Source organism: Cyclopterus lumpus, chromosome 6 (genome assembly GCF_009769545.1).
Source record: "Cyclopterus lumpus isolate fCycLum1 chromosome 6, fCycLum1.pri, whole genome shotgun sequence".
In the NCBI taxonomy this organism is placed as follows: domain Eukaryota; kingdom Metazoa; phylum Chordata; class Actinopteri; order Perciformes; family Cyclopteridae; genus Cyclopterus; species Cyclopterus lumpus.
In genome coordinates, this window is record NC_046971.1 from 5,112,871 (window position 1) to 5,128,233 (window position 15,363).

The window sequence follows — 15,363 nt, forward strand, 5'->3', positions numbered from 1 at the left end:
AAAGCATATTGTTCTATAAACACAGTATCCAAAAAACAAACGTGTTTTTTTAAAGTATGAAAATATCAGGTTTTAATTGAAACATGTAAGGATAAAATTAGAATAAAGAGCACAAATTAATATGCCTTAAAAGTGTGTTTGAGTGTCATACACGTTGAGAATAAGCTAAAACAGAAATGTATATGTTACACTTTAATTAGTTGTGCCTTAACCCAGTTGATTATTACTTTAAAGATCCCACTCACTGACTAATAGCTTCGTCTTTCACGGACAATAAAACATAAAGCAATTTGTGGATGTAATTACATTTATTTCTGTATATTTTATATATATATTTATATATATATATATATATATAAATAAATAAATAAAAAAAATATATAACAATATATATGTATATATTAAAAATATATATATAAATATAAACACACATATATATATATATATATAAACACACACACATATATATATATATATATATATATTTCCATTTGTTGATGAATGTGTTTCATGGGAAGTGGCAGCTGTTATTCTGAGATTCAGACTGAGTGACAGACAGACAGAGGTCACAAAGGTCAGCCTATCCTTTTCCCTTTGTGTCCGGTTGCCTTAATATCAAGGAGGAGGAGGAGGAGGAGGAAACTGAGGGTGAAGTGTGACACTGTGTCAAAGATGAAGAAATTGTCTTGAGCTATTGATGAGTGAGCTGTAGTATTTGGATCACTGACATTTATTCCCAACAAAAAGATCAGCGAAAGAAAGAACAAGTAACATTTTGTCCAGTTTCCTTTTGTTTTTATCCTCCCATTCTGGTTTTCATCCTGTGCCCCATAAGATGTATTTCACGGTCCATTGCTCTGGCCTCAACCCCCAGATTGGGAACCATTGCTAGAAGGCTGGTAACCAAACAGCGCCCCCTTGTGGAGAAAGATGAGGCACGATCATTTCTGTTGTGGTTCTAAAACATTCCTAACTAAATATAAAAAAAATGCTGAGGATTGTTATAAGTAAAAGAAAAAACAATTACATATTTAAATGAAAGCAAAGCATTTTTTATTAGATGCAATATTTAATATTGAAATACAAAAAAAAGGCACTAGATTCTCTTCTCTCAAAAACAATGCATACAGCGATGTGTGAATCAATACAAGATGCGAGATCAAAAAAAACAACCTTAAATTAAACCGATATCTGCTGCAGGAACGTGACGCGGTTGAAAAGGAGGTTACGCGTGTCGCACCCGAGAGGAAGTTTTAAAACAAACGCGCGGATGTTTTTTTTTCCGATTTAAGAAATCACGTAGAAAATATACATCGGTACGCAAATAATTTAGAGCTAGGTCGTCGTCCTGGAGAGGAAGACTTTTGAAAGTCTTTAATGAGAGGAAAACAAATGGAAATGCACCTGAGCTGCATGCAGGTGATGCTGGTGCGCTTTAAAAAAAAAGAAAGAAGAAAAAAAGTCTACTTTGAAATCAGCAAAAAAAAAAAAATTGTCATAGTATTGCTTTGGTTTCCATGGAAACGACTCTCAAAAGTGTAAACAAAAGTACGAGTATGATGAGAAACTACAAATCAGATGCTTTAAAAGAAGTAATTTGGCCGTGGGTGAAATCAAATTATCTTCTCTCTGTGTTGACAATTAAATTGACCGTATACAAGCTGGAAATTAATGGAAGCAAAAACACTCTGATTTCCTCTGTGGATCTCTTGGCAAAAGATCACAAAAAAATGTTGGTTCCAGACAAAAGGCACATGTTTTAAAAACGTAGAACAATCTCAAAGTGATTTGGGGGTGTGTGTGTGGGTCCTTATTGAATAATTAACCAAACAGATTTAAAATGTACAATACAGTAATAGTCATTACAATGAGCTGCATGATTCATCTGTTCATTTTCTTTCATATTAGACTGATTTTTTTTGCGAAAAAAAAAGGTTTAACAGTAAAAAAAAAAAAAGAAATAACTTTTAAGACAGGAAAAAAAAAAGAATTCAGCAGAAACACTTTATCTTATTTATATTACAGGATCACGGAAACAAAAGCATACTACGCCCATGTGAAGACATGTGATCAGCATGCCCACACACACACACACACACACACACACACATCGGGCTTTGCCAAAGAAGAAAAGTGCACATTAAATATACAAAGCCGGGACAAACTGAAATAGCCATCAGTGAACTTCATTCATGCTTTTCACCACACACACACACACACACACACAGCATGACTTTTCGACTGCTTTCCACAAACGGAGTCCGTGAGAAGCAAAGTTAACATTTTTTGGGGGATTTACACATGCACTGATAGGAGGCAGGCTAACCGTGTGGCCTCACCTGAGCTCAAGGTCTAAACATATTATACGGCCAGATTAAAATGTGCAGCCTCTGGCTCCAAAAGACGGGGGAGGGCTGTTGTCATGGGAGTCAGTGGGAACTCGTTGCGTTTTTCCTCTGTGACTCCGCGAAACAGCCCCCCCCCCCCCGTCTCCTGGTGGTCCCGATCTGACGACCGGTTAACCGGAGCTCGGCTCGGTCTTCCGTCAGTTAGGGTCCCCTGAAGGCTTCCTGTGCGGCGGAGGACGCCGCGCCGGAAGCAGCCGTTTGGAAGCTTTTATTGGTTAAGACGCCCTGCGAGAACTCCTGCTGGGCCTTCTGGAAACTGGCCCCGGTCCGGCGGTACATGCTGTGGACCTGAAGAGGGGAAGGAGGGGATGGGGGAGGAGAGGGGGGCGGGTTAGCCGTAGCACTAAACCTCCATCGCAGACAGCTGTTGGTTACCTCCGAAACTAAAAAGACATTTAAAGACATTTAAAAAAAGAAGCTGTACTTTGTCTAAGCAGCTAATGTCGGCCAACTGGCTAAACTACGCCGTTAAACAGCCGCACGTCGGTTAGCATTTAGCTCCAGACGCGTCAGCAGCTGTTTTATGAAACATCATGTTCTCAAAAACAGTTTTAATGTTGCTTCTTTATTGTCTTAATGTGCGTTCTGAAGCTTAAACATTGAAGTGGGGGATACGCCGATATCGGGCCGATGTGACAATTAAAATGCTATGTTTGTTTACGCTTTACAATATTACGGTATTTTAATTCCTGCAAATAAAAGACGCTCAATGAACGTAAAAGGAGTAACGCCCGTTATATTTAATTCCTTGTGGAACAAACTCTTTTATGTCAAAGTCAAACAGGCATATTTGGGGTCAAAATTGCAAACATATGTACATATAGACACACACACACACACAACAAAGTAGCTACAGCCTCACCATCTTGAGCAGGATGACTGACAGCACGGCGCAGATGGTGAAGAGGATGGCCACGATGATCATGATGCCGCCCACCGCCTTGTTCGTACTGAAGATGGTGAAGGCGGAGAGCCAACCGCTGGAGGCAACGACAGACGGCGTCACAGGTTGAGGAGGGCGAAGCGTTTGTACGTGCAGGTACAGAGAGAGCGCTCACGCAAAGAAGACTCGGCCGACGAGCTAATGCTAATGCTAAGACAGACCGGCCGACGAGCTAATGCTAATGCTAAGACAGACCGGCCAATAAATAAATCCAGTCAAGTTGTGTTATCAGTCATTTGTTATTAACATTTAGAAGTGCTATTATTTAACTAAACTAGTGTTAATGACAATCTATGTGTTAATTAATTAGTGTGTTCAAATGTGGCGGCCAAATCTAAAACTTTACTAAAAATTAGTTTTTCCTTCCTTACAAATTGTCGCTCACGCTACATCTGAATGTACCTTGAACCTTAAATTTTTTTGGTGATGCCGCGTGATGTCACGTGCGATGGCGGCGGCGGCGGCGGCTCACCTGTTCCCCCACCCGGGGATGCCCACGGCCTGGATGATGAAGATCCCCACTTGGCAGAAAAACACCAGGAAGAAGAAGAAGAAGCTGAAGGAGCTGTCGGACCTGAAAATGAGAAAAGAACAACACACACATTTCACTGAAAAACACATCACACACACACTTTGGGAAATATTTAGTAAGCATGTGATAATTATACGCAGACGATGAGCGTCGAGGTTGGAGCAAAGAATAGGAATTCCTATCGTCTCATTGGGACACTCGGCGTATTAATGTGCTCAAACCATAGACGAATATTAGACGGCGACGTTTTAATTGTTTTAAACGTCCGTTTGAACTTTGAGATTCGTCTCACCTGTTCGAACTCGTAGCAAAGAATGTACGTCGACGCTCTAATTACCCGACAGTTTAACCTTCCCAACGTTACATTCAAAAAGGAATACTTCCGACGACTAAATGAACATTTCTACATCAAACTACTCGTGTTACCTTTTGAATTCTTCAATAATTAATTCAGGAATTTAAAAAAACGGACAAAAAGTGACCGTTTGTATCAAATAGTAATGTTTTTTTAGCGAAGAATGACACGTGTTTGGGTAAAATCATATGGCATGAGTTGTGTGAGAGGTTGCAAACACATGTTTCGATGTAGCTTTGCTGATGTTAAACGCTGCCCCCCCATTTACTTTTTCCCCTTATTTATTTTCTATTCTTCATTTGCGAGGAAAACAACATTTTCTTCCAGAATTCAAGGCAACACGTGGCGAGCCAATTGATTACAAATGGTCATTGTGTGGGGGAAGTACTCGAGTGTGGTGTTTGCGAAGCACACACACACACACACACACACACACACACTGAAGGGAGGCTCACTTGAAGGCCTTGTAGACGGGCCGGTACCAGCAGAGGAAGGAGCAGGGCGCGAAGAGGATGAGCCACAGGATGGAGAGGCCAAAGTCCGTGCCGTAGGCCGTGTTGGTGGTGAAGTGAGCCAAACACGCCAGCAGGTTGAGGAACAGAGTCATGCAGTTGACTGGAGAGAGAGACAAGGAGTCAAACATGATAATACTTTTTTATTTATTACGTTACACACCGGCATCGGTTGTGGAAACACAAGTTAAGGAGGTAAAAAAGGTAGAAATGTTCCCAACGAGGCGATCGCGTTAACTGTACTCACACATCCAGAGGTAGTAGATCATCTTGCAGACCCTCTGGGACTCGGGTGGGATTTCCTCCGAGAAGTCCTGATAGAAACACGGTTTGATGGGGAAGCTCTTGGGAAGCGGAGGCCAGTTGTTCTGTTTCCCTGTAAGACACACGAGACCACAGATACACGGTTAGGAACAAAAAAGAGCTCGCCTTCAAAAATACCAATTTCAGCACTGCAGGAAAAAAGAACAAATTCTGGTTTACATTTTTTTTTTTTTTTATATATATACACATGGTCGATAGACAAGACAAAGTTACTGAAACTCGTATATGATCATAAATATATATATATATATATATATATATATATATATATAGTTTTAATAATAGAATATTATCATACAATAAATATAAATACTATCAAGTGTGTGGGAATCTCCTGATTATTCACATTTATATAATATTATACTAAAAGACAAATGTATTTAAGTTGATGTATATCATTAAAATAAATATTATATATATAATATTTATTTTATTTTAATAATATAATGTATATATATATACACACACACACACACACGTATATGTATATATATATATATATATATATATATATATATACATACACACACATATGTATATGTTCAATAGAGGTGCAGAATGTACATATTGCAGTGAAGAGTAAGACTATAGCAAGTCAAAACACCCTGAAACTGCTCGGGGGTTCAGAGAGTATTTTTCAGAGCCTGTGTGCAAGAATATTTTGGCATTGTGTGCTCCATCGTGCACAGGTTGCACATTGTTTGGTGCTGCTTCACATAGTACTGCAGAGGGAAGCAGGGCGGGCGCTTTGTCTTTAATGACCTGACGGGCCTCTGCTCTGGAGCTCCTGCTCTCTGCGGTCGAGCTGGGCAGCTTTCCTCTCCAGCTCCTCCTGCTGCTTCAGCAGATTGGCCTGAGCTGCAGAGGCAGTCGCCTGAAGACGAGGAAGAGGAGGAGGAGGAAGAAGAAGAGTCGTCAGAAACACTTTACTCAACAAAACACACTTGAAATGTGCAGGAAGGCATTTTTTGCGGACGAGACGCGTCAGCAGCAGTTTCACAAGCGGTCCAGATCCACTCCACAAAGCCGCCTGCGTTTTTATATTATATATTTATATTATGGTATTTTCTTACATATAACATCGAAGGGAGGGAAAGGTTATTATTTAAGAATTTGCGCGAAGACGTTAACAGCCATTCTTAGATCTGCAAAAGTGTTCATAAAAGGCCACGATGCTGTATGTTAAAAACAAAACATACATATTTATGACGCTCACATCAAACGTCTGACTTGGCGGAAAAAAGGAAGGAGGCAGTTGATCTGTAGTGACATTCATAAATATGTATAAGATTATCAGTGGAACAAGGAGGCTCATTAGAATATTGTGTAAACTGAGTATGTGTGTGTGTGTGTGTGTGTGTGTGTGTGTGTGTGTGTGTGTGTGTGTGTGCAAGAAACACTTGCTCTCCGAGGAGACAGTACTGGGAGGCAGAATGGACGCCGAGCCCTTAGCAACATACAGATTTTATAGATATTACGTCTACTTTTAAAAAGCAAAGATGTGCTTTTATTGGATAGGACAGAGAAAGGGGAGGAGAGGGGCTCTCTGCAGATACATTTTAGAAAGTAAAAAATACACACTGAGTATCAGATGTTGTGCTCTACACCCGCAAGCATTATTTAAAATTAGTATAAATTCAAAAATCCTTTAAAAATTGTTATTTAATAAATAATGTACATTTTTAAATTGGTGGCACAGCGCTGTGTATTACATCTTCTTTTTAACCCTGGTTAGGGGGTACTTGGCTTAAGAAATATTTCGCAGGGGGGTACATCATAAAAATAAAAAAAAGGTTGAGAACCAGAGCTCTAGATCATGATCAATATGACACACCCACTCAAAAGCATGTGCCCAAACCAGAACGGAGAACCTTTATTGTGCCTCAAATCCAAATAACTTTGGGAGTCTTGAGACGGGGTTTGTCTGCTCCGCCTTTTAGAGGGTAACATTATCAGTGAAATTAGTTTTTGCAGCACAAAGACAAAAGTTGGTTAAATTCAGAGACTGAATATGTTTCAGAGAATCTGGATGAATCCTTCATTTTGTGCCACAAATAAATTAGTTAAAATATGTAAATAGGAATTGGTAGAGGATCGGTCAATAGTGGCCTTTGCCCCAAATGTGGTTAATTTTGCTCTAAATGTCCACTGTGCTATATTGCGGGTTGCACTTTGTCCTTTTGTACCTTCAATGTGTGGGAAACTGAAGCTGCACCAACTGAGAGAGTAAAAGGTGACTCACCTGTGGACTGGGGTCTGTGGACGGCTGTAACACCGCCGGCTGGTAGTGGGAGGTGGAGGCTGGAGTGGTGTGAGTAGCCAGGCTGTCCTGAAACAAACAAAAAAAACAAACAAACAAAAATAAGCAAACTCAAAAAAAAAAAAAAAAAGGACGAGGCAACAAAAAAAAAAAAGGAAAATTAAATGTGAAAAGGAAATATGAAAATTCGGAATAATAAATAAAGAAGACAAAAAAAAAAAAATTACAACTCGAGAAAGATCGAATGAGAGGAGAAAGTAGAACTGGTAATAAAATATAATACAGGTTAAAGAAAGAGAGAGGAGAACTAAATATTAAGGATAACAAATGGACGTCTTACTGTGGGATGCACCGGGAACGGGTTGTACTGGTCAACCGGTTCGACGTTGGAGCTGGTCACCTGTGTGACCGACGGGTCCTGGAACACAACGCACAGGTGTCACTTTTCATCGAAAACGTGTGTGTGTGTGTGTGTGTGTGTGTGAGCAACGGATCAGTGCAGCTGTACAACAGCGCTTCTACTTCTTGGCATTTACGTGGATATAGCAAGACGAGTGGGTTTGTTGACCTCTTTGACCTCTGGAGGAAAACAGCACACAAATGTTTACAGCTGTTTGTTTACTTTAACTTCAGACCAACTCTTCCTTTTCATTTCTTGAAAGACTGGAAGGTATGCGTTGACGACCGTTATATAATAATAATAATAATAATAATAATAATACGGCTGCACTAACCTCTGATGATTCATTGCCTTCTCAGCAGAAGTGAGGCATGATACACATTAACTGGCTTTTTGCTTCCGATGGATTCTGTGAATGTTTTCCAGGACGTTCCTCAACTAAATAGAAGCGCAGCGGTAACCATGACAACATGTATGCGTCACTGCATTTATTTTTCACCCCCCCCAAGAAACATACGCAGTGAGTTAACGCGTCTGTCTTTACTGCTTATTTGTGGAAGAAAAGTAATCTAAAATAGTCAATCAATGAGTCAAATAAGTTGAGGAAAAGTTAGTGCTGTTAAACGGCTAAAAGGTTTAAAGATTACTCTAATAATTAATTCCTCGACCAAGGAGGTAAATTAAATCGGCAACTATGTTGATAATCAATTAAATCGCGTTTTGTCATATTTTCTGGCTCTTCAACTGAATGTCTTCAGGTTTTTGAGCCGTCTGTTGAATAAAATAAAAGGAATTAAAATACAATCACCTCGGGCAGTGGGAAATTATATTTATTTTCTGATCAAATCATAGACAAAAACGATTCATGGAAGAAAAATAAATCAGCGGGTGAATTTATAAATCAAAATAAATCTTTTGTTGCAGCCGCGGCCCAGAAAGAAAAAAAACCTCCAGTTACTGCATCTGTGCATCCGTTTTAATAGGAACGCAGTGGCTTGTGGGTATTGTAGGACTTAAAACTACACACGCAGGAACAAGAACCACCAACACGTCCCTCACCATGTGATTAAAAGTGTGACGCCATACTCCAGATTACCTATCTGCTTGGGACACACCTGTAAACAGTGTGTGAGCCGGCCAGTTGAACTTTCTTATTGAATGTTTCTGAACTCTCAACATGAGATTCTCACCCGGTCAATGACAGGTGACGTCGTTGCTATTCAAAACAGCACATAATGCAAAATGTGTTTACAATAAGCCCCAAAAACAAAACTGCTTGTGTCTTTTGATGACACGGCAGCGAATGAAGAAATCCAAAACAAAGTTTCCTTTTCCGAAATCGGGATAAGAGACAACGCCACGTTCACAATAACAGCAAAACAAACACATCTTTATTGATATTTGTGTACGTTTCTACATCGGTCAGGTCGGGAAAAAAAACGGTGCTAATTCTAAACTGAAAAAATTAGGTAAACAAGTGCATTTTGGGATCCAATCAGCAGGATGTTCTGACCTTTAAGTCTCTGAACCAGGAAACAGGTTGTGAAGACTGTTGATTGCCTATAGGTGTGGCCCTCATTCCCATTTCATGTTGCCACAACATAGATTTAAGTCTTGCTTCATGCTGTATTTTACAGCTCTATGGTGGCAATATTTTTGAGCAGTACATGCTTATAAAAGCATACAGAAGGTTATTTATTCAGTCACTTCCACACCCAGACAAACAAAGCGTGTCCACCGACGTCACGGCAACCTGATAAAGGGGCGACCCGTCCACCTGAGATCATAAAGGGCGACTCTGCACTACTGTAGAAGTCACTCATATCTCATGAAGGGATTTCGCAGATTCCATTAATGTATTTTCATCGACACTTTGCGCTTCACAAATGAGGCCATCGTTATTTTAAAAACATGTAAGACCGCGAGTGTGTTTTTACAGATGTAACTATTATAGCATACAGACCTAATGTGGAACATGTAAAAACCTAAATTAGAGCCTATATATATTTTTTAAACATTTTATAAACTCTCCCTTAATATTGAATGAATATTGTATGTTGTATGTCTTTAAAGGAAGCTCCTTGCAACCAAATGTTATGCTTCGTTTTAACGCTCCCATCAGAGAACAGTGGAACAGAGTTGTGCCAGTTAACTTATTTATCTTCTAGCTGCTTTATGCCACATAATAAAGAGAGAGAAAAACATGTAAGGGGTTTATGCATTTACAACTAAAAAGGAAAGAAACATGGGTCATAAACTGGGGGAAAAACAAACATGGAGTGTGTCAGGGGATTTCAAAGAGACTTGTGTTCCTGTATTAGGAAAACAAGCTAGATCAATAAGATCAATTACACCCATGTGTGTTGAGGTGTGCCAACGGCTAATAAAATATACTCACATTTTGTTGAAATGAGTGTAAATTTACCAGACAGGGGAGGTCTAACGCGGTTATCACGGCATACATTATGGTAAATATAGGATTCATCCAGTTTGACATAAATAAGAGAATAAAAAGGTCAGGATGTCTCGTCCCTTTGCTGCTTCTAAGACTATTAAACTTTATAAACGTGCAGCATACAATCACTGCAGTGCCCCCTTAAAAAAATAAAGAAAAGGTAAGTAATCTGAAATGTGGAACGTATGGATGCATTCCTTCGTGTGAAAATGTGAGTTTACATCTCAAGGGTCATTTTTTAAAAATGTATTTCTAGTTCATTTTCGGCATGCAGAAAGAACCCCTTTGATGTGCCGGTCAGCCCCTTTAACGTGGAAGCAACTAGTGATAAGTGGCCTACTTCTAAACATTCAATATGTTGTTTTTTTTAAAAGAAGTTACTGAACTTGCAATTGAGTGTCACCAATGGACTCAGAAATTATATAAAATCACATCCGACGTGTAAGGAGTCTTACACAATCCTCTCAAAACGTCAAAGAGCAGTTGTTATGTGGTTATGTGGTCGACACATTATTAGCTCGCTACGGTTTAACTTCCTGCAACCAGGCTATCGGAACACCCCGCCCTCTTTTTAAAAACAAAGCCCGCTGATTGGCCGAATGCCGGTCAGTCACGCCACCTCTGTCAAATGGAATGTCAAGAGAGCGGAATTAGATCCCGCCCCCTCTCCCATGACATCCACCCGACGAGTTTCCTGACGCGCTGGCTTTGCCTTAAACGGATGATATGTCAGCACCCAGGCGTAAAAACACATATAAAAAACACACACTTACATTGAACGGGTTGTCGCCGGCGGGCTCCGCGAACGGGTTGTTGTCAAAATCCGACATTTTCAAAAGGCTTCGGACCGGTTCGTCCTCTCTGATCCGAGAATAAACACCAAACTCTTCTCCGTCGTTTGAGTTGCCTCTCCTGCCACTTCCGCGAATGAATTTACAGCGCATGCGCACTCAGACACTTGGACAGTGACGTGTTTTTTAAAAGTTTTTTTTAATATTTAGGAATTATATAGTAAATCCACTACAAAAGAGAAGCGATATCAATCAAATAAACAAACAAACTGAATTTCAGGGGACAATATACAGAATATATAATATGGGAGGTCATTATTCATTCATACAAATACGTTAAAGGAGGTGCACAAACTTGATAGCCTTTTTTTTTTTTTTAATTAGTTTTCATATATGGCTTAATTTTCAAGTACAAGGTTTGGAGTTTATGAGTTTGAATCCATGCGGGACTAATAAAAGGATTATCTTAACTTATCTTATCTTATCTTATGGATATGAAATGTTGCTTAATAATGTAATATTGTATTGCCATTACACTGATTGAAAGCAAATCAAACTTTCTTTATAGACATAAAGTGTATTCAGAGGCAAAAATAGGCCATCAATAATTCATAGTACGGTGACGTTGTTGGCACATGTTCACAAAGCAAAGTGTGCCTTCGGTGGATTTTAGGCAAATAATGTGATGTTTAGTTAGGAAATGTTTCTTTAATTAATATGTTATTTTAAAAACTGTAATGACGATTGAGTCAACAAAAGTTTAATAATATGCCACCGCCATGTAGCATATATAGTTATCTTCATGAATGGCTCCATAATGTTGCTGCTAAGTGACAATACTGGTATTTTTTGTATATAGGTGACGGTCTAAGAAAACAGCCCTGATGTTATTCGGACAAATTTTAGTTTGTTTTAAAATTTTAAATATTACCTGCCGCATGGAAATGGAAAGATGAGGTCTGACAGATAGGGAAATAGGGTCAAATTAAAGATGCAATTGAGTTGCATTATGGGAAGTGTATACGGGAGAATGCAGCGTTTTTTAGGCTTTTTTGAGGCTTGACCCAATTAAATCAATTTAAATAGAAATAGAAACTACATCATTAAAAATATATGGTAAGTATAGAAACTATACAGGAGCCAGTAAAGCAAGTGCACGGCAATAATGTGACGTGATTTATTAGCAGCAGAAGTCAGCAAGTCTAGTACAGTGCATGCCAATAACATTAACTATATGATTAATAATATATAATATGATCAAGTAATGATATATATAAAATAAAAAAATTATAAAAAATAACTAGAACGGTGCATAAATCAACTAAAATACTATACTTTTTATTTTCAATGGATTACTTAGATACCAATCATTTTGCAACGAATATATAACAAAATACCAGTTAATCGAGAGAGAGAGAGAGGGGTAGAGAGAGGTAGAGAGAGAGAGAGAGGGAGAGAGAGCGAGAGAGAGAGAGAGAGAGAGGTAGAGAGAGCGAGAGAGAGAGAGAGAGAGAGAGGTAGAGAGAGCGAGAGAGAGAGAGAGAGAGAGAGGTAGAGAGAGAGAGAGAGAGAGAGAGAGGTAGAGAGAGAGAGAGAGATAGAGAGAGGTAGAGAGAGAGAGAGAGAGAGATAGAGAGCAATCCCTGGATGTCGCCAGTCGAGTCGTGACGTCACCAACGGTCTGACAGTCAGCCATGGAGGAAGTGAGAGGTGAGCGAGATCTTCTCCACTAACGTTACGTTTAACTCTTTTTTTAAATCAACCGTCCCGTCGGTGGTGCAACGGTTTATTTACACTACGGAAACTGGGTTACCGACGACAACAACAACAACAACAAAATAAAGAAAAAGCTCGTTCTTGAGCATCCGTATCGACGTTTCAGGCGGTGTCGCGGTTTAACTGGCGACCTTGTTAACTGAAGACTTTCGGACGACGACGCCTGTTAAACCGTAACGCGGCGCGTTTAGTTCGCTTAACGGCTGGCGGTTAGTGGTCCACTGTTTGCGCTGCATTGAACTGACAAGTAGCTCGCTCGGTTAAACGTTAATATGTGTTAATAGGTGTAATATGTTTAACTGGCGACCCTGTTAACTGGAGACTTTCGGCGACCGGGGGTTCGCCTGTTAAACGCGGCGCGTTTAGTTCGCTTAACGGTTTGAACTGACAAGTAGTTCGCTCGGTTAAACGTTAATATGTGTAACGTGACGACGTTTTAACAAACCGGCGAACAGACTCGGCGCCTCGCAAATATAAAAATCTGCTTTTCTGTTGTTGTTGTTTTTTTACGTCGTCAGCTTGCAGGTGTTACGCCGAATAATGTGTCCCCGGCGTATTCTGTTCCCCCCCCCCCTCTCGTGTTAAAAGAGCTGGTGGTGTTGTTAACAAACCAGTTAATCAGCGTGTTTTTCCTGTCTCTTATGAATGAGGTACACATGTCATAACATTAGACAATAGGTGACAGACGCACAGCCTCAGACAACAACAAAAAGAAGAAGACAAAAAATATGTACCCAGTTCATAAAAGAGGATTTTTCTCCTTTCTCTCTGTAAAGAGGTTTTTGGGGCTCCTGGAATACACTGGATTCAGTTCTGTAGTCCCTTTTACAAACACTGGATGTGGTCCCTTTTCTCAGTGTTTCCCCTCACCTGTGCCGTGCAACATTATGCGTGGGGGAAGGTCGGGCTGGACAGCGAGGTGGCCCAACTGGTGGTTGGCGGAGACCCAGTAGCCGTGGTGGAGGATGACCGGCCCTACGCAGAGGTAAGAGCCCGTCACTGGGAAGGCACCGTTGAAGATGACCCATAAACCTGAAACGATGCATGAACATGTGTTGGACTACGAATGGCAGGTTGCTGGATATCCATTCATAAACATTTTTAAAAGCATGTAACCGCCCCAGAAATTTTGCTTTTTATTTATTTTATTTTTTTGAAAACAACACTTATTCTCGCTAATAGGATCTTTTAAGATTTAGAGGCTTCACACGATCACGGTACAAAGATGCATTATTGCATAAAAATGATGATGATGAATCGCTTTCAGGGGTTTAAAAGGTGGCGTGCTCGGCGTCTTGGCAGAGAGCCTCGTTCTTCTCTCCACGCGGCGCTTCACGAGTATTTCTTTATTTAGCTGCAGCAGCTCTGCAGGGTTCGGTCATGAAGGTCATTAGTTCAGGTTAATGGCGGCGGTGACATTTGTTTAATCCTACGTTACAGTATGTGACTTATTATTATTGTTGGTCTGTGACGTGTATGTCTTACAGTCACAAGCACATAAGCTTTTTGTGGGATTATAAAAAATATTTATAATAATATGCTTTTGGGATGGCACTGGAAACTGCCACATGGGTCAAGTCAGGGCTGTCCCAGGTGTACAGCACAAGTGCCAAAAGTGTGTCCACCAACAAGTTTGTGTGTGTCCTTGAGCGTATCCTTCATTTCCATTAAAGGCATTAGAGTAAACCCTCTTATCCAGAGTGATTTACACTCCGTGAGGTGGTTAGGATTCTTCACTTTGGATTGCGGCATTACATGAATTGATTTCATGCAGATTTATGATGCCAGGCCGCTCTCTCAGAGTGTCTGGGGACGAGTCGGACTCCCCGAGGAAGTTTGTTAACAGAGGATAAAGGAAGGACGCAACATCAAGGTTGATTTAATACTTTATTTGGTTATGCTTTTAATTGGGGATTCGTTGTTATGTTTCATATTCACTGTCCCACTTGTATTTCTTACAGTTAGATCAGAATGCAACCTCCCGGTCACGAATATAACTGTAACCCCCACTGACCTGAAATCCCAACGCTGGACACAAACCCGTCCCTCTCTGCCGTCTCTTCCAGCTGTGGATGGGCGCCCACCCGAAAGGCGACGCCCAGATTAAAGACAACCGGATCGCTCAGACCACGCTGGGCCAGTGGATCGCCCACTTCCCCGCCTGCCTGGGCTCCAAGGTCAAAGACACCTTCCAGGGTCAGCTGCCCTTCCTCTTCAAAGTCCTCTCGGTCAACACAGCCTTGTCCATTCAGGCCCACCCCGACAGAGTGAGCACACAAACGCCCACAAATACGTCCGATTTAGAATATTAAACCAGAAGGATGTAAAAACAAAGATCACAACGACATCAATATCCTCAGAATACACACAGGAGTCTGACAAGTATCATTAGTATTTAATATTGATTGTGATGCACTGAGGCCGGCAGCTCGAGGCTCCTACTGAACTGTCGCGTTGCATTGTGGGTAATGAAGGCACAAGGTTGTTGTTTTTTTTTTTAGAAGAAAGGCGACTACTTTACTACTTAAAGTGTAAAAAAACATTGTGACAATGTTTTAGAAGTGCAACATTAAAGCGTTGGACTGCTCTTTTAAAACTGACGATACA

The 15,363-nt window shown here is 40.3% G+C and overlaps 2 protein-coding genes across 2 annotated transcripts in view; one reads left to right on the plus strand and one right to left on the minus strand.

Moving 5' to 3' along the window:
* Positions 1-1,030: 1,030 nt before the first annotated feature.
* scamp2 (secretory carrier membrane protein 2) lies at positions 1,031-11,118 on the minus strand. Its single transcript, XM_034534342.1, has 9 exons — positions 10,963-11,118; positions 7,675-7,752; positions 7,317-7,403; positions 5,837-5,948; positions 4,998-5,126; positions 4,694-4,853; positions 3,824-3,925; positions 3,271-3,388; positions 1,031-2,696 (listed from the first exon to the last, which is right to left on the minus strand). Exons 1-9 carry the CDS (start codon positions 11,017-11,019, stop codon positions 2,550-2,552), a joined length of 990 nt encoding a protein of 329 aa, XP_034390233.1. The 5' UTR covers positions 11,020-11,118; the 3' UTR covers positions 1,031-2,549.
* Positions 11,119-12,406: 1,288 nt separating this feature from the next.
* Positions 12,407-15,363, plus strand: part of mpi (mannose phosphate isomerase) — a 7,353-nt gene continuing 4,396 nt past the window's right edge. Inside the window, exons 1-3 of the mRNA XM_034534334.1 lie at positions 12,407-12,690; positions 13,614-13,741; positions 14,823-15,023. Of these exons, the coding sequence (XP_034390225.1) occupies positions 12,675-12,690; positions 13,614-13,741; positions 14,823-15,023 (345 nt within the window). The 5' untranslated portion in view covers positions 12,407-12,674. The remainder of the gene's footprint in view (positions 12,691-13,613; positions 13,742-14,822; positions 15,024-15,363) is intronic.